The following is a 23,025-nucleotide window of genomic DNA, read 5'->3' as shown; positions in this document are numbered from 1 at the left end:
ACTTCTGAATACTGGGGGCTCCTGAAAGGTGGAACCATGTAGACAAATGTGGAGACTTGTGATGACATGTAGTAAACTTCTTTGTTTCTCAGCATGGTAGCTTAAAATCAGTCTTCCAGTATGGTTAATGAGCTTCCTGAAAGAGTGCTGGTCCCTTTTTGGAATAATTGATGGTGCTCCTATAACTAACTCAGTAGTGCCAATACTAGCCCTTACAAACTATTCTCGGGTATTCCCTCACATACTTGTGAAGCAGAGTTTTAAGCAGATGTACTGGAAATAAAGGAATTCATTGTTCTTCAATTCAAATGATGTCAGACGGATTACATTAACCCTGAGTCATTTGGCGCTACATCACAAGACCACTAGCATCAAGGTGTTTGCTTGTCCCTCTAGCTCACCTTGCCTGTCTCCAGTGTCTGGGTGTTCCTCCCTCTTGTCCTGGTGCTCATTATTCCTCTGCACAGGATCAACATCTAGGCCATAAGACTTAAAATAGGAGTATTTAGGCTATGCTTCCTTTGTAAAACGGAATACATAGGATTTCCCAGAATTGCTTTTGTCAGTGAGGTTCTCATTTCTCTGGACATGAGACATGAAGGAGTTTTCTGAGTCTGCCTACCTCTTTTAGTTCACCTAAAAAGGAACAAACAAAAACAAGTACTAAAGTCTCTATTATCATTTCCATTTAGCACTTCTGTCATTTGGGGAGATTTCTTAAAATTAATTAACCTTTTTATTCTCAGATCGTTATAAATTCAAATACAATTGTAGGAAATAACACAAAGAGATCCTTTATGCCTTTTACCCAGTTTACCCTGTTTTTCTTCCTGGTAACCTCTTGAAAACTGTAGCATCAAAACCAGACTATTGATGATGATCCACTAATCTTGATGCAGGAAAAAGATTTCCATCCGCACCTAGATTTCTCATGTAGCCATACCCACTTCTCTCCACACCCCACAGTCTCTCTTACCCTCCTTGCAATCCACTGATCTGCCCTTTGTTTTTATAGTTTTGTTAGTTCAAGAATGTTATATTAATGGAATCATAAAGTGTGTAACCTGGAATTGGCTTGGCTTTTTTTCTCATAGCGATATTCTTTGGAGATTTATTTAGTTTGTTTTTTTTTAATATATCAATAGTTTGTTTCACTTTCTCTTCCATTTTAAGAAATTATCTTTTTTCTTGTAAAAACCACATGACATAAAATTTACTGTCTTAACCATTTTTAAGTGTTAACTAAATATGCATTGTGCAATAGAGCTCTACAACTTATTTGTCTTGCAAAACTGAAATTCTGTACCCAATGAACAACAGCTCTTCTCTCCCTCCCGTAACCCTAGAAGTCATCATTCTACTTTGTTTCTAAGAATTTGATTAGATACCTAATATGTGCAGAATCATGCAGTATTTGGCTTTTTGTGATTGGCTTATTTCACTTTTCATTTAGCTTAATGTATTCAAGGGTGATCCATTTTGTAGTATGTGACAAAACTTCCTTCTTTCAAAAGGCTGAATAACATTTACTCTTTTTTGCATTAAAAAATTCACTCATATGCTAATAGGTTTTTAGGTTGCTTTCTCCTCTTGGCTATTACAAGCATGGTCATACAGATATATCTTTGAGATCTTTAAGGGCAAAAAACTGTATCCCATCCCTTTCCCCCAAGTTAGAGAACAAGTCAAGGATGTGTACTTTTGTCACTTATTTAGCATAGTGCTGTAAGTTTATAGTCAATATAATAAGGCAATCTTCATAAAGGAAGACATACAACTATTTCTCTCTTATGTCAGATTGTCAAAACAGAAATTTACAAGAAATCTACCAAAAGGTTTCTAGAAATAATTTACCAGGAATACAACAAATTTTTATTTTTTCATTAGCCTGTTAAGATGGTAGATTGCAGTGACTGATTTTTGACCTTTTTTTTCCCCCCAGTACCAGGGGATCAAACTCAAAACCTTGAGCTTGCCAGACAGTCGTGGAGCCAATGAGCTAAATCCCGAGCCCTGATTTATGACTATTAAGGTAGCCTTGTATCCCTGAAATAAACTCAAGTTGGTTTTGGCATATAATTCTTTTTATACATTGCTGAATTTTATTTGTTAATAATTTGGGCATTTTACATCTATTTTTGAGGTATACTAATCTGTAGTTTCCTGTTATCTGATTTTATGTCAGTATAATTCTTTTTTTTTGTACCAGGGATCAAATTCAGGACCTTATGTTTGTGAGACAGGCATGATGCCACTGAGCTAAATCCCCGGCCCATATGTCAGTGTAATTCTTTACAAAGTAAGATAGAAAATGTTCTCTTCTGTTATACAGGTCATTCTACATTTGTAGAATGAATGTTCTTTAAATGTTTATATAGAATTCTCCAGTCAGATCAGACCTAGAGATTTGTTCTTGAGGAATTTAAAAATTATCCTTTCAGTAAATATCTTTGATGATTATAGGTTTTCAAATTATCTATTTCTTAGTGAGTTATTAGGTGAGCACCTGGTTTTCCAAGAAATTAGATTGTTCCTTTTTGGGGGGAGGGGGGTTATTTTTGAGACAGGATCTCACTATATAGTTCAGGGTTTCCTTAAACTCACTGTGTAGTGCAGGCCGGCCTTGAACTAGTGGCGATTCTCCTGCCTCAGCCTCCTGAGAGCTGGGATTACAGGTGTGTGCCACCATGCCTGGCTAGGTTCTTTCTTCTAAATTTTCAAATTAAGGTATGTGGAGTTGTTCATGGTATTATCCTATTAGGAATAATATCCTCTATGCTCTGCGGGATTTGTTGTGATACTCCTGTATCATTCCTGATACTGGTTAAGTATGCCTTTCCTCTCTCCGTCAACCTTACTAGATGGTTGTCAATTTTATTGATCTTTTCAAAGAATATATTTTCTCCATTATTGTCTTTTAATTCTCACTGATTTTTTTTTCTTCGAGACAGGGTCTTGCCATGTAATTCAAGCTGTCTTTGAATTTAATATGTATCCCAGGCTGGCCTCAAACTCATGGTGATCCTCCTGCCTCAGCCTCCTGAGTGCTAGGATTACAGGAATGTGTTACCATGCTCAGGAGTCTCATTGAATTGTACTCCTTTCTTTGTTTCCTTCCTTTGGCTTGCTTTGGTTTTACTTTGTTATTTTTCTTGGTTCTAAGGTTGGAGTTTAGGTTACTGATTTAAGACTTTCACACCTGTTTTTAATGTATATAGTTAATGCTGTTAGTTTCCTTTTCTACACTAGGTTAGATATGTACCACAGGTTTTGGTATATAGTGTTTTTGTTTTCATTCAGTGTAGTATATTTGTGATTTCTTGCAGACTTCTTTTTTGACTTACATGTTACTTAGAAGGCTAATTTCATTTACTTTTTTTTTTTTTCCCGGTACCAGGAATTGAACTCAGAACCTTGCGCTTGCCAGGCAGGCATGGCGCCACTAAGCTATATCCCTGACCCTAGAAGTCTAATTTTAAGTGTTTGAGATTTTTCTGTTTTCTTTCTGTGATTGGTTTTCTAGTTTGAATCCATTGTGGTCACAGAACATACTCTGTATAGTTTTGGTTCTTTAACATTTGTTGAGGTTTATTTTGTGGCCTAGGTCAAGATGTATATAGTCTTGGTGTTAACGTTTGTGCACACTTGAATCTTCTGCTTTGGTTGGGTTGAGTGTTTTACAAATGCCAATTAGATTCTGATAATTTTGCTTTTCTGTATTCTTGTTGATTTTGTATTTAGTTCTATGATGAGGGTTACTGAAGTCTTAAGCTATAATTGAGAATTTGTCTATTTCTCCTTTCAGTTTGTTAGTTTTAACTTCACCTATTTTTAAGCTCCGTCATTTGATACAGACACATTTTAGATTGTTACAGCTTCTTGCTGGGTTGGCCTTTTTGGGATTATTATATGTCCCTTCTCTAGTGACTATTTGTTCAGATGTATTCTGGGTCAGATAGTAATGTAGCCACTCTTTTCTACTGATTAACATTGGCATGTCTTTTTCCACCCCTTAAAACAAAAGCTCTTATGTCCCTACTCTGGTCACTTCATTATTCTGGAGAGTACACCTTCATCTCTGGGTTCCTGTGCTGATCCAGAACAGAGCGGTGGGCCTGCTGTTTTTGATCCTTCTTGACCTTCTGATCCACTTTTTGTTCCCACTGCTCTTTGGCTGGAGCAGGCCTGCTTGTCACGTCAGGTCAGCATGCTCAGCTCCAGAAGCCTCTTCTGGGGAGTGGGCTTAAAGGGAGTTTCTTCTTATATCATAAAAACCACTGGGATTCCAACATCCCTGGCTTTGTCTGGCATCTTGCCAGAGTGGGTACAACCTGTGTAGAGTATTGCTGGTAAAACTGGCCCCATAGTCAGAGCCTAAAATAGAGGGAGGAAATACTAAACATTTAGGAAACAGCTCTAAGGTGGCTTAAGAAATAAGAACTGGGAAACTTTGCATATTGTATAGTTACTCCGAATGAATTGAATTTGATTAAACTGCTATATTTTATTACTAAAACTGAAGAGTGGATTCAGAAAAAAATGTGATTTACTTCTGGTATTCTACTCTCAAACCTTTTTCTCTTGGATACTCAAGTTATATGGATTACATTATCAGAAACTACAGGTATTGCATTGTTTTCTGTTATAACTAAATACCCAAAGGTAGGTACTTTATAAAGAAAAGACTTGTTTATCTCACAGTTTTGGAGGTTCAAAGGCATGGTGCTGGCATTGGTTCCACTCTGGTGAGCACATCACAATGGTGAGTGGATCCAAGAAAGGAAAAATCACATGGACAGGTAGCATAAGAGCAAGGGTCAGGTTCACTCTTTGCTAATAACTCACTCTCATAGGACTTAACTGGGGTCCCATGAGAACTATGATGATAGTTCCACCACTTAGATGTCTACTCCCTATCCCCAACATCGTCACACTGAGGACCAAGCTTCTACCATATAAACTCATGGGCGACACACTTAAGCACTTTGTTATGTCCAAACCATAACATGATATCAATGAGGAATTGTTTCTTCCATTGCTTATGATTTCTTTTACTCTTATTTCTTATGCATATTTTTGTCCTGATTTTTTTTAAGATACTGTGTTATCAGGTTAGTTTCTTAATAGTTTAGTGTCTAAGAATTAGAGTTTGGGTCTTAAGCTATCACTTGTGAAGTAGGTGTGGCATGTTTCAAATAAGATATTGAAAGTGCTTTATTAAATCATCCAGCAGCATAAAGATATTATCATTATTTGAAAATAGTAATTTTTCAAATTACAAAAATACTTTCCAAGGCTATTTGTTGGAAGAATATGTGATGGCCTTGTGGTTTGGGTTCTTTCATTTTTAGTGTTTTGCTGGTGGCTTCCAGACAAAACGTACGCTAAAGAAGAGGAAAAATTCTTCCCAAGAACATTCCATGGTCTGATTTTGATTTTAAAATAGTTCTAAGTGTAACAGAAGAAAGATTCACAAGAAATAATGTAATACACTTATAATATTGCAAGTTCCAAGCATCTAACTAAAAAAAAAAAAAAGGCTGAATAGGTGAGGCTGAAACTGGCCCCTATACTTCCTCACCTGCCCACTTGCCCAAAGAGTCTCCCACCTTTCCTAGCAGGTGGAGGGAGGGAGACAAAGGGCAGGATGGGCTGGGATGGCTGCTGTCCCTTCCTCCAGCTGGATCCTGCTGTCCACGAGTGATGACTTGATGTTTCTGCTTAGATATCGACCATCTCTGGCAGCAGCAAAGCAGATGTCACTCTTTAGGGGCCTTGATCTCTGTTGCCAGAACATGGTTGAAGTCAAGGAAAACACTTGGGGCTTCATTCCTGTGATTGACTCTGCTTTCAGCTGGGGACTGAGTACTTAAAGTGCCCCAGGAGGCAGGCTAGGCTGCCCACAGTTTGTCTCAGAGAAAGGAAAGAAAGGGGAAAGAGAAGAAGTTTGGGGAAAAATACATAGGGAAAATATATACCTTGATTTTCTTTGAAAATAGAATATGAGCTATATTACACAACGACTGGGTGAGAAATAAGTGAATAAATATTATTGGTACACTTCATTTGCACCTGCCTACATTCTTAAAGCTAGGAGGCAGCCTGGTGGGCTGGAGACCATGGAGCTTTATTATTCAGAGATTACAACTTGTTTATCTAGAAACCTATCTACCTGCATGATAACTTCCACCATCAACAGTCCAGCTAATATTTGTTCTTCACTCCTCTGGGCATATTGACTCTATGGAGGCTTCTGAAAACTTACAGAGTAGGAAGAAGGAGGTGATGTGGGTCCAGGAGGTGGGCCACCCACATCCCTGAAGAGCCTTGGGTGCTGCTGCCCTGGAGTACTCCTGTGAACCTGCAGGAGCAGGGAGAGCAGCAAGGAAGAACAGGCATTGGATCCACTTGGCAGTGCTGCCACTTAACTGCTGAGTTCTGACTGCGGGCTGGACTGTCCTTGCTTATCTTCTAGGGGAGACAAGACAATCCTGAAATGAACAAATACAAGTATAATATATGGTGAGAGAACAAGTAGGGGGTAGAGAGTGACTGGGATGAGCTGGGGTCAGAAAGCCCTCCTTGAGTACACCCAAGTGAAGTCTGGGATCTCTGGTGACATGTGGGGAGACATTCTAGGCTGAGGGAGCAGAAGGTACAAAGCCTCTGAGGTTGGGATGGTCTAGGCACTGCCAGAAGTCTGTTCTGACCAGAGAGGGTGAGCCAGGGACTATGTTTTAAGACAAAAGCTAGGCTGGATCTTTTAGGGCTTTAGCCTTTCTGTAATAAGTCTTTACTCCAAAGGAGTTGAATTTCATTAAACTTTATTTTGTTATTAAAACTGTAAATACTTGGTTCAAAGTCAGATAAAATTACACTGCGCCACAGCATGATACAGTCTGATTTGTGTGTTTAAAATAGCTTTGCCTTTGGTTGAAAATAAGACTGTCCTGTAGCTGAGAATGGCAGCAGAGGAACAAGTTCTGAGCTGGTTGATCATGCTGGTAGGCAGTGGCATGGCTTAGGCTTGCACATAGCTGAGGTGGTGAAAGGGGGTCAGATTCAGAATAGATTCTATAGGTCTCCAGGCCTTGCACTCTCCCTCCTGAGACCAAGGCTGCACAGGCCTCCTGTTGCTGGGCAGTACCTATCTTGTCCTGCTCTTGGGTTTCCAGAGTGACAGGAGACAGGTGTGGGAGGCAAGGGTTGTCTTGCCTGGTCTCTGAGCTTGAACCCTTTAGAGTTTTTGCAGAGCACTTTCACATTTCAGTCTTACCACCACACCTGAAAATTAGGTGGTTTGTTTCCTCTGTGTTGTAGATGGGAAGGTCCGAGAATTATGAGAATTATGAAGAGCTTATAGAGTCAGGGGATACAATTTGAGATCCTTAGGAAAAAAGAATGTGATTTCTGCTCATGAAATGATGCATGTGGCCCATATAGGGAAACTCAGCTGAGTTTTTACTAGTCAGGATGTTCCTTCTTTCAAACTTTCTCTTGACAGTGTTTATATAATTTAAAAAGAAGTAAAGCATTCTCCTTCCATGGGATTAAGCCAAAGGTAATTAAATTACTGAAACTATTTGCAAAAACAGTCTCTTATTGCATTGAAGCAGCAACCAGCTCTGACCATGAGGATACTTACAACATAGGCAGGTCTACAGCTGGATTAAAAGAAATGGATAATTTCTATGCATATTTTGAATCATAGTATTTTTGCTTAGAGGGATGTTCTGGGTGTGGTTTTTGGTAACTTCTGACATGTCTTAATAAATTTCCAAATATTCTTTTCCTTACAGCTTAGATCATTCGCAGCATTCAGGCAGCCTCATCATTGACAAAGAATCTGAAGTTTACAAGATGCTTCAGGAGAAACAGGAGTTAAATGAGCCCCCCAAACAGTCCACATCATTCCTGGTTTTGCAGGAAATCCTGGAGTCAGAGGAGAAAGGTAATCAGCCCTCCCTTTGGCCAGAGGTTCTAGCTGAAGGTCAGTTGTGAGGATTAGTTGGTGCTTAAGCAAAGGTGAATACAGACGGAGGAGGTAGAAAGAGCACAGCATGCATTGAAAGGCTTGAGTTTTTATTTTTCTTGAGACAGGGTCTCACTCAGTTGCCCAGGCTCGCACTGCAGGCATGTGGCACAGTATTTTTTCCCTCCTGGTGCTAGGGATTAAACCCAGGCTCTCATGCATGCTAGATAAGTGCTCTACCACTGAGTTATACCAACAGCCCTTCTACAGACTTTTAAAATGCTAAAAACTGCTAATGGGGTGGAAGAGAGTATGAGCCCCCCCTTTACTGCAGCTTTAGATCCAGTCTTTATTTTAAGAAGCCCCATACACCATATAACAGCAAGCTGGTGAAGGCAGGTGCCTGCTTTCCCTTGATTGTAGGTTTGTTCTCACTCCAGGGTAGATGACCTCTTGAGGGCCTAAGAACCCCAGTATGTCTCTGTCCTCATCCTGTCCTTAGACTAGTTCCTCAGCCATTCTAGGATCAGTGTCATTAATTATGCAAAATACCATGACTGGCACAGAGTAGATATTTCATAATTAATTATATTTGAAACTTAATCAGGACACTCCCAGGTCACATTAGCTTATTCATGGGTGAGCTCTGACTCTGTCTTCTTTCCAGAGTATCCACTCTTGAACATAGAATTGGTGCTCTTGGGAGGGACAGCTGGTGATTCTGGTAGGGAGATGGGCCTCAGCCATTCTGCAGCTGGCTCTGGGCAGTCAGCTAGGGTCAGAGCTTAGTGCCCTATGAGGCCACTTGTTCTCAACAACCCTGCTGGAGACAAAACTTATGAAGAGTCTTTCCAAAGCTGAGCATACCCAACATCAGGGCTTCCTCCCCCATGCTGTGTGTTCTTTTGAAAGAGTGGCAATTTATCCTCACAGGAAATTAGAAAAACAGTATTTCTTTTATGCTAAAAGATACTGTTCAACCAGCAGTTCCCCCCTTTGCTTGGGGTACCTGTGTAGTTGGGGAAAAAAAGCCAAGTTTTGTATTAAGTTCAGTATTATGCCTGACTGCCAAACAACTGGGGGTCCAACCTTTGAGGATGATGGGTTTATCAAAATGTGAAAGAAGCAACAGCTTATTTTACTAAGTGAATGAGTGGGAACCTTTTCACATAAGTGAGGCAGTCAGTTATCCTGTTCAAACTGGGATATAGATGCAACAGAGCTCATCTGGGTTCACAGAGTAGGATCTGAGCAGGGAGTTGCCAGTTCCATGCTCATCAGGATCTGGACTCCTTCCATCCTGCACCCTCACAACCAACCCATGGCTTTCATGCTGAGGTTACCATGCAGTCTTCAGTTGCAACTGATAAACTAGCCATCCTGTCCACTTCCAGGCACCAGGGAGGAACGAAGGCACAGAGCTAACTTGGGAGTCCTTTTTCAGATGAGCCAGCTTTTTCCTTCTCAGAAGTCCCACACTATTCCGTTTATGTTTTATTGATTAGGCAATTGAGTCACATGGCCACACCTGGTTGCACAAGAGTCCGGGAATAATTTTATTATCCCCTAATCTAGATGTAGTCTTGTTCCAAAGAAAATCAATATTTTGCTGGAAAGGAAGAGGGAGATAACAGATCTTATAGTTTCTGCCATTTCTCTTACTGTGTATTTGCATTCAATTGTATGCAAGAGAATAAAAATTCTAGACTAAACATTCATCACATGCAGAAAGCTCGATGGGAAGGGAACTTCAGTGCTGCTTTCACTTGAGATGAAATGGTCAAGGCTTAGGGCAGAGGCTGGTACATGGTAAAATCACCCAATGGAGGTTACATCATTTAGAAAGGTCCCTGGTAAGGAGCACTGCACTGTAGGTGGAAAACACTGACATCCGGATTAGCCTCGGGCCTGCCAAGACCTTGAGCAAGTTGCTAGTCTTTCAAAACCCTAATTCTTGAAGGTGTCCAGTGGGACTCGGAACAAGCACCTCATAAGACTGTTTAAAGGGTTAAGGTTAATGTATGTCATAAAGTGCCACGTGGTCAGTCAATGAGGCATCTGAAAGAGGCTTGACTGCTGCAGATTTGGTATAAATCAATTAAGACTCAATGCAGGTTGTCTTATTTAGGATGAACTTCATCCTCTGTACTAGAAGAAAAGGGTGTTAGTTTCCTCACACTCATCTTGCGCTGGATAAATTCCTAAATTTACAAGCAGAAGGAGACTTTATGTTTTTTTAATTGCGGTTAAAAAAAAAACAAACCACGTAACAAAATTTACCATTATGATCCTTCTCAAATATTCAGTTCCATGACATTAAGTACATTTATGTTGTGATACCATCACAACTGTCCTTCTACAAAACTGTTTTCATCTTGGCATTACTGAAACTCTGGCGTTAAACAGTAACTCCCCAGTTCCTGTTCCATCAGTCTATGGCCACTGCTACTCTGCTTTATGTCTCTGAATATGACTTTTCTAAATACTTCATGTAAGTGGAATCATACCATTTGTTCTTTTGTGACCAATGCATTTTACTTAATGTAATGTTTCAGCATTCATTCTTGTCATAGTATGTGTCAGAATTTCCTTCTTTTTAAGGTGGGATAATAACCATTGTATGTATATACCACATTTTGTTTATTTATCCATCTGTGGAAGGAGACTTTTAAAGAGTGCAGATCTAAAAGGAGACATCATTGCCCAGAAGACACAGGGTTGGCTGTAGGCTCCTGGAGGAGAAAGTTGGATGGAAACTTGCACAGCAGATATCCAGGCTGCTTTTGGCTGATGCCCCTAGTTCCAGGAGGATCCTCCAGTGGTCTGGAGTCTTAAAGAGGTTACCAGTTCTAGGTTAAGCATTCTGAACTTGATTCTGTAGGCAGTGTAGAGCCATGCAAGATTGTTTTTGAACAGTGAAGCAGACAGAAAATCAGCTGTGCTTTATTTAGACCATTTTCACTTTTCTCCAGAAACATGTGTTATGTCACTTGAAGAAGAGAGATTTGAAAATGTTTGTAGTTGCCTGGAGTCCATTCCTAATCTAGTTGTGAAGGGAGAAGAGATTTGAATTTCCAGTGTTGGCTGCATAAGTGAGAGAAAAATACCTCATGCCAGCAGGTGGCACTGTAGGGCTCAGCAAGCTGCAGTGAGGGCTGAGTCATTCACACACAAGTTCTTCAGCCCTGTCTGTGCCCAACTTAATTCAGCACTTATCTCTTCATTCTAGAACAGGTTATGGATTCTCCTGCAATGAAGGACTTTCATACTTCTCCCCTTCTATATTTTTGCACTCCTCTCTTCATGGTGATTTTTCTGCTGATTGAATTGTATGAAAAAGACAACCCATTGTTGAGCTGATTCCTCCTGCAGTCAGTTTTGCCTTTCTGCACTGTCCAGGGTGCATTTGAGCTGTCATTCCCTTGTCATGGGGTAGGCAGCCAAGCACTGTCAGCTAGAAAGTGAGTTTACTTGAGGCAGGATGTGTGGAAAAGTCACCCGCCTGAGTGCTTCTGAGGTCCCTCTGAGCAGGGCTGAGATTCAGGTGAGATGTGTGAGGCATTTTGTTTGTATGCAGAATTTAAGGATGCATTAAAAAAAAACAATAGTTAAGACAAAATAACATTTTAATATCATTTTTTAAAAAATCAAAATTAATGCAAACAATGAAAAAAATTAGGGCAGTAGTCTTTTCCAAAGGAAGGGAAGGTTTAGGTAAAGCAAGAAGGTGCTTTGGGCTTGGAGATATGGAAGCTCCAAGATAGCATTGCTAATGCACCTACTGACTGGACAAAACTGAACCTTCTACAAGCCGTGGAACTCCCATCTTGCATTAATAGAACCTGTGGGGTCTCTGAATCTCTTTGCCACTCAGGTTTCATTAGTTGGGTATGTGTTTCCTCAGTGTAGGAGGCCCACCACTGGTGGGGACACCTGAGAGGCTATGCCATGAGTACCCAAAAATCTAGGCTGCTTTCAGATACTTCTTTGAGAGTTTCCCATAAGCCAACAAACAATAGCCTAGCCCAAGCTAGCTTTCACCTTGTGTTACTAAGCATTGGATAACTAGCATTTTACAAGGGCCACTGATCAGCTGTGGTTCTACTGGCCTTGGCAGAGATGGACCTGGCACCCTGAGTCTTCCCATTTGTGGAGCGCTAGTGAAGGAAGAAGCACTCTCTGGGTCTTGCTGCTTTCATGGGAGAGAGCAGAAGCTACATGGGGACAGCACAGAACCACACACTTAGTGCTTTGCCTGAGGGCTCCCCTTTCATTGGCTGATGCCCATGGATGGGGAAGTCTATTCCACTAAATGATACTAATAGCCTACCATTAATATATATTTTTTCATTTTAGTAGTTTTAATTAAAGTTGTATATAAGAGGACTTTATTCCTGCATGTTCTCAATTGTTTCTTCCTCAAATTTGCACTTTCCTTTCCTGCTTGGCAAGATTTGGCTTTCCATTCCAGGATCTTTTTGTGGTTTTTGTCCAGTTTTAGCCTGGTGATAATCACCTTGCTGGGGTGAATGCCCACACAGACAGTTGTGCCATTTGCCTTTTCCCGCTGTACCCATTCAATGTAGATGACGTATTTCTTCCTGTAAACCTGGACTACTTTGCCAATCTGTTGACCTTTATAGTGTCCTCCCACAACCTGAACCTCATCATCCCTTTGGATGGGCATAGATCTAACATTGTATTTCTGTCTCAGCTCTTTTTTTTTTTATTAAGTTTATTGGTACATTTTAGATATACAGTACAGTTGCATTCATCATTGGGGTCTTGTACCTTTACACGATGTATCTTGGTTCTTACTTTTTCCCCATTCCCCTGCCCTCCCTTCACTCCTCCACCCTTCCCTGTTTACAAAGACTTTGATTCCATTTTTTCATTTTCTCATGTTTTCTTTTCCCTTCTTTCCTTTGTGCTACCTCTCCCACTTCCCCTTCCCTTTTGTCCTTTTCTTCCTATTTCACATTATCTATTTTACCTTTTGATCCTTATTTACACTTTCAGTTTCTCACACTAGAGAAACTATTTGGTATTTACACATGTGTCCTATTTATTTCACTTAAGAGTATGGCCTCAATGTGCATCCATTTAGCTATAAATGTCTCTAGTTTCTTGTTCTTTAGGGGTTGAGTAATACCCCATTTTATAGAAAAACTACATCTTCTTTATCCAATCTCCAGGTGATTGGCTGTTTGGGCTGATTGGGCTGTTTCCAAGTTTTAGCTACTACAAACTGTGCCGGTATAAACATGGGTGCACATATATTGTTGTGGTATGATTTTTTTAATTCTTTTGGGAAGATACCCAGCAGAGGAATAGCTGGGTCAAATGGGACCACTAATCATACTTTTTTGAGGTATCTCCATACTGATTTCCACAGTGGTTGCACCAGTCTGCACTCCCACCAACAATGGAGAAGGGTTCCTTTCTCCCCACATCCCCACCAACATTTGTTATTGGTTGATTTCATGATAGCAGACATTCTTTCTGGAGTGGAATCGAATCTCAGTGTTGTTTTCACCTATATCTCTCAAATGACCGGTGACGTTGAACATTTTTTCATGTGTTTATTTGCTGCTTTTATTTCTTTGTCTGAGAAATGTCTGTTCATTTCAGATGTCCATTATTGTTTTGGGTCTTTATATTTGGGGGGTATATATATTTTTTTAAGATCTTTATATATTCTAGATAGTAGACCTTTGTCTGAGGAACAGCTAGTAAACATTTTTCCCACATTGTAGGTTGTCTTTTAGCTCTGTTGGTGGTTTCTCTTGCAGTGCAGTAGCTTTTTAATGGGATGAGATGCAAGTTGTTGATTCTTTTTGCTAGTTCCCATGCTACTGAGGTTTTGTTCATAAAGTCCTTTCCTAAGCCAATGTCTTCAAGAGTTCTACCTAACTTATCTTCCAGCAAGTTTAGTGTTTCTTTTTTAATATTTAGATCTTTAACCCATTTTTATTTTAGTTTAGTGCATGGTGAAAGCCACGGGTCTAGCTTTAATCTTTCTCAGGTTGAAATCTGTTTTTCCAACACAATTTATTAAAAAGGCTGTCTTTCCTCCAGTGAGGATGGTTGGCTCCTTTGTCAAAGATGAGGTAGCTGAGTATGTCTGGAGTTGTTTCTGCATCTTCTAATCTATTCCAATGATCCTTGGGTCTGTTTCTTTACCAGTACCATGCTGTTTTTATCACAGTCTTGTAGTATGGTCTCAACTTGGGATTTTGTAATACCCCCCTGTCATGTCTTTGCTGCCTAGAATTGCTTTAGCTATTCTAGGTCTCTTCTGGTTCCAAATGAATTTTTGGATTGTTGTCTGTAGTTCTGTGAGATATACTGTTGGGATTTAAATCAGGATTGCATCAAATCTATATAGCAGTTTTGGAAATAGGGCCATTTTCACTATGTTGGTTCTTCCTACCCAGAAGCAAAGGTTGTCTTTCCATTTTCTAATATCCACTTCAGTCTCTTTTTTCATAGTGCTGTAGTTTTGAATGTAGAGATCTTTTGCTTCCTTTGTTAGACTGATTCCTAGATATTTCATTTTTTGGGATGCTATTGTGAAAGGAGTTGTTTCCCTAATTTCTCTCTCAGTGACTCTGTTATTTGTGTACAAGAAGACTGTTGATTTTGTGTGTGTGTGTGTGTGTGTGTGTGGTACCAGGGATCGAACTCAGGAACTTGTGTGTGTGTGTGTGTGTGTGGTACCAGGGATCGAACTCAGGAACTTGTGTGTGTGTGTGTGTGTGTGTGTGTGTGTGTGTGTGTGGTACTAGGGATCGAACTCAGGAACTTGCGTTTCCAAGGCAGGCACAGTGCCACTGAGCTAAATCCCCAGCCCAAGGTTATTGACTTTTGAGTGTTGACCTTATATCCAGCTACTCTACTGAATCTGTCAATTAAGTGTAGAAGCCTTTTGACAGAGTTTTTTGGGTCTTCTATATAGAGTATCATATTGTCAGTAAATAATGACAGTTTAACTTCTTCCTTTCCTATCTTTATTCCTTTTATTTCTTTCTCTTGTCTAGTTACTGTGGCTAATGTTTCCAGAACTGTATTGAACAGGAGTGGTGATATTGTCATCCTTGTCTTGTTCCTGAATTTAGAGTGAAGGTTTTCAGTTTTTGACCATTTAGTATGATGTTAGCTGTTGGTTTTTCATAGATAGCCTTTATCAAGTTGAGATAAAGACCATCTATTCCAATATTGTGTAGGGTTTTTATCATGAATGGGTGTAGGATTTTGTTGAATGCTTTTTCTGCATCTGTTGAGATGATCATAGGCTTTTTGTACTTAGCTCTGTTAATATAGTGCATTACAATTATTGATTTATGTATGTTGAACCATCCTTGAATCCCTGGGATAAATCCAACTTGGGTGTATGATCTTCTTGATGACCCTCTGTATTCTGTTTGCCATTATCTTATTGAGGATTTTTGCATCTATGTTCATTAGGGAGAGTGGCCTGTAGTTCTTTTTTTTGGTTGGGTCTTTCTCTGCTTTGGAAATCAAAGTAACACTTGCTTCCAGGAATGAATTTAGAAGTATTGCTTCCTTTTCAATTTAATTGAAGAGTTTAAAGAGTAGTGGCAATAGTTCTTCTCTAAATGTCTTGTAGAATTAAGCAGTGCCATCAGGACCTGGGCTTTTTTTGTTGGTAAAATTTTAATTACGTTTTCAATTCCATTGATTGTAATTGGGGTGTTTAGAATTTTTATATTTTCTTCATTCAACTTTGGTAATTCATATGTATCTAGGAATCTGTCCATTTTGTTTGTGTTTTCCATTTCATTAGAGTACAGGTTCTCAAAATAGATATTGATGCTTTTCTTGATTTCTGCTGGATCTGTTGTGGCTTACCCTTTTTCGTTCCTAACTGCATGGATTTGAGCCTTTTCTTTTCTTTCCTTTTTTTTTTTTTTGATAAGGCTGGTTAAGGGTTTATCAATTTAATTTTTTTGAAAACTAAGTCTTCGATTCGTTGATTTTTTTTTTTTTGTATCATTCCTTTAGTCTCCATTGGATTGATTTCTACTCTGATCTTTAAAAGTTCCTCCCTTGCACGAGCTTTGGGTTTGTCATGATCAACTTTTTCTAGGAGCTTAAGGTTCAGCATTAGGTTGTTTATTTGAGCTCGCTTTATTTTCCTAGTATGGGGATTCACTGCTACGAATATCCCTCATAGGATTGTTTTCATTGTGTCCCATAAATTTCTGTATGTTGTATTGACATTATCATTTAATTGTAGAAACTGTCTATAATTTCTTCTGTAATTTCCTCTGTGACCCATTGATTATTCAGGAGAGTGTTATTTAATTTACATGTGTTTGTGGAGTTCTTGTGGTTTCTTATGCTATTGATCTCTAGTTTAATTGCACTATGGTCTGATAATAAACAAAGGGATAACTTCAATTCCTTTGCATTTACTTAAACATGTTCTATGAGCTAGCACATGGTCTATTTTGGAGAATGACCCGTGTGCAGCCAAAAAGAATGTATATTCTGATTTTGTTGGGTGGAACACTGTACACATCTATTAAGTCCATTTTTTCAAAAGCTTGGTTCAGTTCTAGTATTTTGTTGTTGATTTTTTGTCTACATCATCTGTCTGTTTGTGACAGTGGGGTTTTGAGATCCCCTACTGTTATTGTGTTAGTGCTTATTTGGTTTTTCATGTCCTCTAATCTTCTTTTGTATAGTTGGGGACATTAGTATTTGGTGCATTTATATTTATGATTGTCATCTCTTCCTCTTGGATTGTTCCCTTTACAAGGATGTAGTGACCTTCTTTGTCTCTTAATTAGTTTTGGTTTGAAATCTACTTTGTCTGCAGATAAGTACCCCTGCTTTTTTTCTGGGCTCCTGTCGCATGGAAAACTATTTTCTATCCTTTTACTTTCAGTCTGTGAATTTCTTTTTGAAGTAGGTGGGGTTTTTGTATACAGGATATTGTTGGATTTTGCTTCTTAATCCATTCTGCCAGTCTATTTCCTTTGATTGGTGAATTGAGGCCATTAACATTGATATTTATAACTGATATGTATTGACTTATCCTTGTCATGTTATTTTCCTGTTGTAGGCTTTTATTTTTTATTTTTCCCCCTCTCTAATTTCTTGCCTTGCCTGGTGGATTTGCTGTGTTGGGCCTCATGGAGTTGTGACCTTCATTGTCTTTTTCTAGGATATTTAAAATTGTTTTCAATGTGGGTTTGATATTCATTAAGTTTCTCAGGTGTCCTTGGTCATGGAAGTATCTTATTTCTCCATCAATTTAGAAAGATACTTTTGCAGGATACATCACTCTAGGTTGGAGGTTGTTTTCTTTATCGCTTGAAATACTTCATTCTAGGCTCTCCTTGACTTGACGGTTTGTGTTTAAAAGTGTACTGTGATTCCAATGGGCTTTCCTTTGTGTGGGATTTGTTTCTTTTTTCTAACTGCTTGTAGTACTTTGTTCTACTGTTGGGTTGTTGGGATCTTGATTATTATATGTCTAGGTGTAGAGTTTTTTGGATCATTCTAGTTGGAGTCCTATATGCCTTACTTATGTCAAATTCTTTTGCTCTGTTTGGGAATTTTTCTGTCATTAATTTTGTGAACAGTTTTTTAATGTCATTTGTACTTTCTCCTGCTTTTTTGTGGATTCCTAGCAGTCTTATATTATTGTTCTTTACATCATCTAGGACCCGCTGGATTGATTTCTCATGTTCCCTTAATATTTTTAAGAGATCTCTCTTTTTATGGTCACTGACCACAATCCTGTCTTCTACATCTGATATTCTGTCTTCTCATTGGCTCATTCTGCTGTGAATGCTTTCAATTGAGTTTTTGATCTAGACATCTGTTGAATCTGTTTCATGGATTCCATTTCTTTCCTACGGTGGGCATTCATGGCTTCCCTCATAGTCCTGCACTCATCTATTTATTTTTTTAATGTGTCTCTGTTCTAGAATCTCTAATCATGTCTTTCATTCTGCTCAATATCTCTGTGGTTATCTGAGAAATTATTTCTGTTTTGAATTTTTCTAGAGCCTCATTCATCTGTTTTGTTACTTCCTTTACTATCAGTTCAGGGTGTCCAGGTGGTTGATTTTTCAACCTTATTTCCCCCCAGAATTTGCCTTTGGTGAGCTGAAAGTCTGGGTTTGTACCTTGCTTAGGTGTCTTCTCATTTCTGTTTTTGTTGTTGGTACTGTTTTTGGTTTAATTCCTGGGTTGATACTTCAATATTGCTTATTGTAAGTATCTTTGTTGCTTGTATTTAGAACCCTTATGGAATAATTGCTTCTCAGAGGTGTCTTCCAGATGTAGCTGGTCTTTAGGGTTTGAGTCTCTAATGACTCTTAGGCAGTTTTGTTTTCAGTATACCAGGAAGGCCCACTGATTAGATCAATTACAACACCTTAGCCCAAGTGATACAATCCGCAACAACAATAGCATCAAGCACAGTTTAGAAAATGACAATTTGTGGTAGTTATTAATCTATCACCTTTAACCATGTGAATTAAATCAAAATTGATGATCAGCCCAAAATATGTTTATAGTGAATAAACTTCAGTATACCAACTTTACCTTCAGGATGGGGACTTAAAAGGAGTTGGGGAGGGAGGGATAGGTAGAATAGCGAAAGTTTAGAAGGGAGCCCAGAGGATACAGGAAGATCATGGAAACTCTCAGAAGCTGAAGACAAGAGGAGACGACAGAATGAAAGAACAAACACAAGAACAGAACAACCTAACAGCAATAGGGAGGCTAGAAGCTGTATTCACTTTCCTTTAAAACTGATGACAATTGAGAGAAGGAAAAAGAAATAAAAAAGAAATCCCAATTTGGACAGGAACTGGAACAAAAAGAGAGAGATGAAGAACAAGGTGGAAGACAGAAAGCGAGAGAGAGAGAGAGAAAAGAAAAAAATTTGAAAAGAGAAGAGAATAAATAATTCAAAAATTATTAAATATAAGAGAAAAAGGGCCAGAGGTTTAGCTCAGTGGCACCAGTGCCTGCCTAGCAAGCGCAAGGTCCTAAGTTCGATCCCCGGTTCCGCAAAAAAAATAAAAATAAAAAGATTGAAAAAATAACTGAAATTAAAAAATAAAAATAAAGGGTGTCCTTCAGGGTATGTCTCTGCTGTCAAAATAGACAGCGTGGGTAGCAGTGTGCAGATCTAAGTCAGTCTCAGCAAGCCAGCAGTTGTCCCTTGAGATTCAGGCTGATTTCTGGCTGCAAGGCCCAATTTGAGCTCCCTGACCTCCTGCTGGGTTGAACTCTGCAAGGTTCTACTGCGTGTTCCAGCTGCCTTTCCCCTGAAGATAGTCCAGGTTCCAATTGGAGGTTGTGATCCCTCCAATTTACCAACTATGGTGGTCTGATGTGCCTTTATTGCAGAGATTTTCTTTACTTTTCCAGTGGGCTTCAATTTTCATGAAGGAGCCTGAGAGGCCCTCTCTGTTGTTCACTTCTGCTCTACCTTCTGGAGCTCAGAACAATGGCCTTTATGACCCCCTGTACCTGTGCAGTGTAGATCCAGGTGCCAGCGTGGCCCAGTGGCCAGAGGCAGGGTGGGGTGTGGGGGGGTGGCTACCTGTGCCCCATGAGACTTGACTCCTCTGCTCCTTCATGCCCAGGGGGTGGTGCTCCATCTCAGCTATTTGGAATGAGGGAAAAACATAATCTTCCTGCAGATGTGGGAAGATACATTGGAATGCCTTATACAATTCTTGCTTTGGTCCAAAGTCACAAAAGGATTGAACTTCATGTTGGCCTCTGCAGCTCCATCTATGGCCGAAGAAGGGAAGAGGAGCCTACCATTATTGATAGCTACCCTGAAACAGGGCTCTATCCCCTAAGATACGATGAGCTGGGCTGTGGGTAGTCAGAATCAAGTAAGTAGGTACTTACTTCATGTGCATGAGGCTGACTACAGAAAAGCTCCTTCCTCTGTGTATGATTTTTATCTGGCTGCTGATAGCCTGCTGTACTGAAATGATTTTGTTCTTTTTATGATACAGGTGTCTTCCTGGATCTAAATATACCATCTTTTATCAGATAATGTTTATGTTCACTTATCATACTTACGTGAGGTTCCCATATCAGTGTGTACATGACTTTAATCAGAATGTAATGTAATTTAATTTGTGTTGTGAGGGCTGAACATACACCAGGTACTGTAAGAGAGCCTTATGTATTTTAAAAAATCTTTCTGTATAACAGTGAAGAGAAAAATGTTCTGCTCTATAGAGAAACTAGGAGACCAGAGAAGTTGAGTAACTTGCCTACTATTACATAGCAGTTACATCTGTTTGACTCCATTGCTCATGACCTTAGTGGAACATACGTGTGTGTCATCTGTCTATCTTTGAAAGAGTTTTGAAAGAGCTGAGCTATACTAGTGTGATTCTCCACTTCTCAACAAATGTGAATGTTTTCCTCATTTCAGGGGATCCCAGCAAGCCCTCAGGATTCAGAAGTGTTAAAGCTCCAGTTACCAAAGTGGCTGCATCTGTTGGAAATGCTCAGAAGTTGCCCATATGTGACAAATGTGGCACTGGCATTGTGTGAGTATCTGCTTCCCACAGTCCGTGGAGGCCCTGCAGGTGGGAAGTGGAAATGTGGAAAGTCCTGGACATTGTGTAATTTGAATATAAAGGTGTCCTAGTTACTTTTGTCATTGCTGAGACAAAATACTGGACACTCAAAGTAGGGAGGTTTATTGTTGCTTAACAGTTTTTAGAGGTTTCAGTCCATAATTCACTGGCTTCACAGCAGGGTGACATGGCAGAGGGGCATTGCAGAGCAGGTAGGAGGCAGCAGCAGACAAGCAGCAAGCGATGACAGCAGCCCCTTTTCTGTCATTTATATCCCACCATTAATGCCAGCATCAGATCTTTAGTCCCAACATCACACCGTAGATCTAGCCACCTCCGAGAAGCCCCACCTATGATTGCATGAGGTTTTGGAAGAACATCTAGATACAAGCTATGACAGAAAGAGACAAATTCTGCCTAGAAAAGAGGAGCAGAGGCCTGGAAATCTTTGCTTTTCAGAGCCAGGTGGTGTGGGTTTTCTCTTGCTGTGGAACCCTTAGGTTATTTATGAACATGTACTACCAGAGAAAAATAGACCACTCTGTGGAAAAGGAAGGAGCCTCCAAAGACATGTTTCTGGACCCCAGGCATCAAAATTCCCTTTACACCCACAATCAGGCCAGTTGGGGGCCTCTGTTTTGCCTTTTGATAGGAGAAGCCCAGGCCTCAGCACTGAAAGGACCTGTGGAGTGCTGGTGTCACCTGCAGGTGCTTATTACTAATGAGGCCCTCTTTCCTCCCTTACTTCTGCAGTGGTGTGTTTGTGAAGTTACGGAACCATCACCGCCACCCTGAATGTTATGTGTGCACTGACTGTGGTACCAATCTGAAACAGAAGGGCCATTTCTTTGTAGAGGATCAGATCTACTGTGAAAAGCATGCTCGGGAACGGGTCACACCACCTGAGGGCTATGATGTGGTCACAGTGTTCCCGAAGTGATCCAACAGCTCTGGACTGACAGCTGTTCTCCACCCAACCTCTACTGCACCTGCTGAGTGATGCAGTCCTTCCTCTCTTGAGTGTTCTGTTCTTCTCTTAGCTTTAGCCTTACACATTAAGTGTTGAGTCCCTTCCTAAGCTGACTCACACTGGCTTTGTGATGCCTGCTTTTACATTTACTGGAAAATGGTTTTGTTCTCTGTCCCCTTGCCAGCAACACTGTACCTTCTTTACCTCAGTTCTTTACTGCAAATGACCTCAGTCACATTTGCACCAGCCCAAATTTATTATGTCTGATATTGATTGTTTTACACAATAAATATAAAGATTGTAAAACAGTACACTGTCTCTTATCATTTGACCCTTTTATCCCTGCGGCCTGCCTGGTGAGATTTCTCAAGTCTCTCTTCTTGTTTTGTGCTTTCTACTTCTCTGAGATTTGTAAGCCTTTCTCCTAGGTATGAGGAAACTGGTATTTGAAGAAGCTGTTTTTATATTTCTTTGAAGCTTGCTCCTAATTCTTTTTCGGACACTAAAAAATAGTTCTGGTTTTAATGAAATTATGTTTTCTTTACATCTGGTCATTCTAGGATTTATCTAAGGAAATGAAGGCTTCCCATTTGGAGCTGTACCAGTTGGCCTTAAAATATTCCTCAGTAAGTCAGTTTCCAGGCTAGTTGTTGCCATCATAACTGTTCTCCTTTGTGAAGCGAAGCAAACTCAAGAACGTGGATACCAGCAGCAGAGAGCTCAGGGAAATGGCTAATACCCTCATCACAGAAGAGACCAGAAACTGGCTGTTAAGTCTTGAGTCAAGATCTGAGGTCACCACAGATTATCTCCTGGTGACTAATCTCATGGAGTCAGTGGCTCAAAAGTACCACCATTCTTCTAGAGCCTGGTATTAAGTGTGTGCTGAGAATAGTGGGCAGGGTACTCCAGCCAATCCTCCTTTCCCCAAAAGATCAAATCCATTCTTAAGCGGCATGCAAAATATACTTGTTGATGAAGAAACAATGTTAGATTTCAGTCTCTGTACAAAATACTTCAGATAATCAACTTATAAAGAGGAAAGTTTATCTAGGCTCACTATTTCAGAGACTTTAGTCTGGTAGGTTCATCCCATGTTTTGATAAGTGATGAGGCAACACGTCATTTCGGGGAGTATGTGGCAAAACTGTTTATCTCAAGACAGAGAAGAAAGAGAAAAGGGAAGAGAGTAGGGTCCCATAATACTTTTTAATGGCATGCTCCCAGTGACCTAACACATCCACTGGGCCCCATTCATAGAGGTTCTGCCACCTCTTAACAGTGCCACATAAGCTGGAGATCAAGCCTCTGACACTTGGGCCTTTGGGGGGCATTTTAGATCCAAGATACACCAAGGATTAACTTGTCAGGATTTTAAACAGCATTAATTAACATTTCATACTACAGATCTCTGAATCAAGAATGCACATGGGCAACCACAGTGCTATAAGACCCAGAATGGAAATCTTTCCAACAGAATCACTTCA

General features: G+C 39.9%; 1 protein-coding gene across 1 annotated transcript in view; it reads left to right on the top strand.

Moving 5' to 3' along the window:
* The window catches only part of Pdlim1 (PDZ and LIM domain 1), a 44,914-nt gene extending 23,065 nt beyond the window's left edge, over positions 1-21,849 (top strand). The window contains exons 5-7 of the mRNA XM_004838554.4: positions 7,800-7,951; positions 20,421-20,538; positions 21,322-21,849. Of these exons, the coding sequence (XP_004838611.1) occupies positions 7,800-7,951; positions 20,421-20,538; positions 21,322-21,508 (457 nt within the window). The 3' untranslated portion in view covers positions 21,509-21,849. The remainder of the gene's footprint in view (positions 1-7,799; positions 7,952-20,420; positions 20,539-21,321) is intronic.
* The last annotated feature ends 1,176 nt before the right edge of the window (positions 21,850-23,025 follow it).

Source organism: Heterocephalus glaber, unplaced genomic scaffold (genome assembly GCF_053883595.1).
Source record: "Heterocephalus glaber isolate CG9 unplaced genomic scaffold, H.glaber_assembly_v1.0 deba00001497, whole genome shotgun sequence".
In the NCBI taxonomy this organism is placed as follows: domain Eukaryota; kingdom Metazoa; phylum Chordata; class Mammalia; order Rodentia; family Bathyergidae; genus Heterocephalus; species Heterocephalus glaber.
This window is presented reverse-complemented; position numbering and strand designations above follow the sequence as displayed.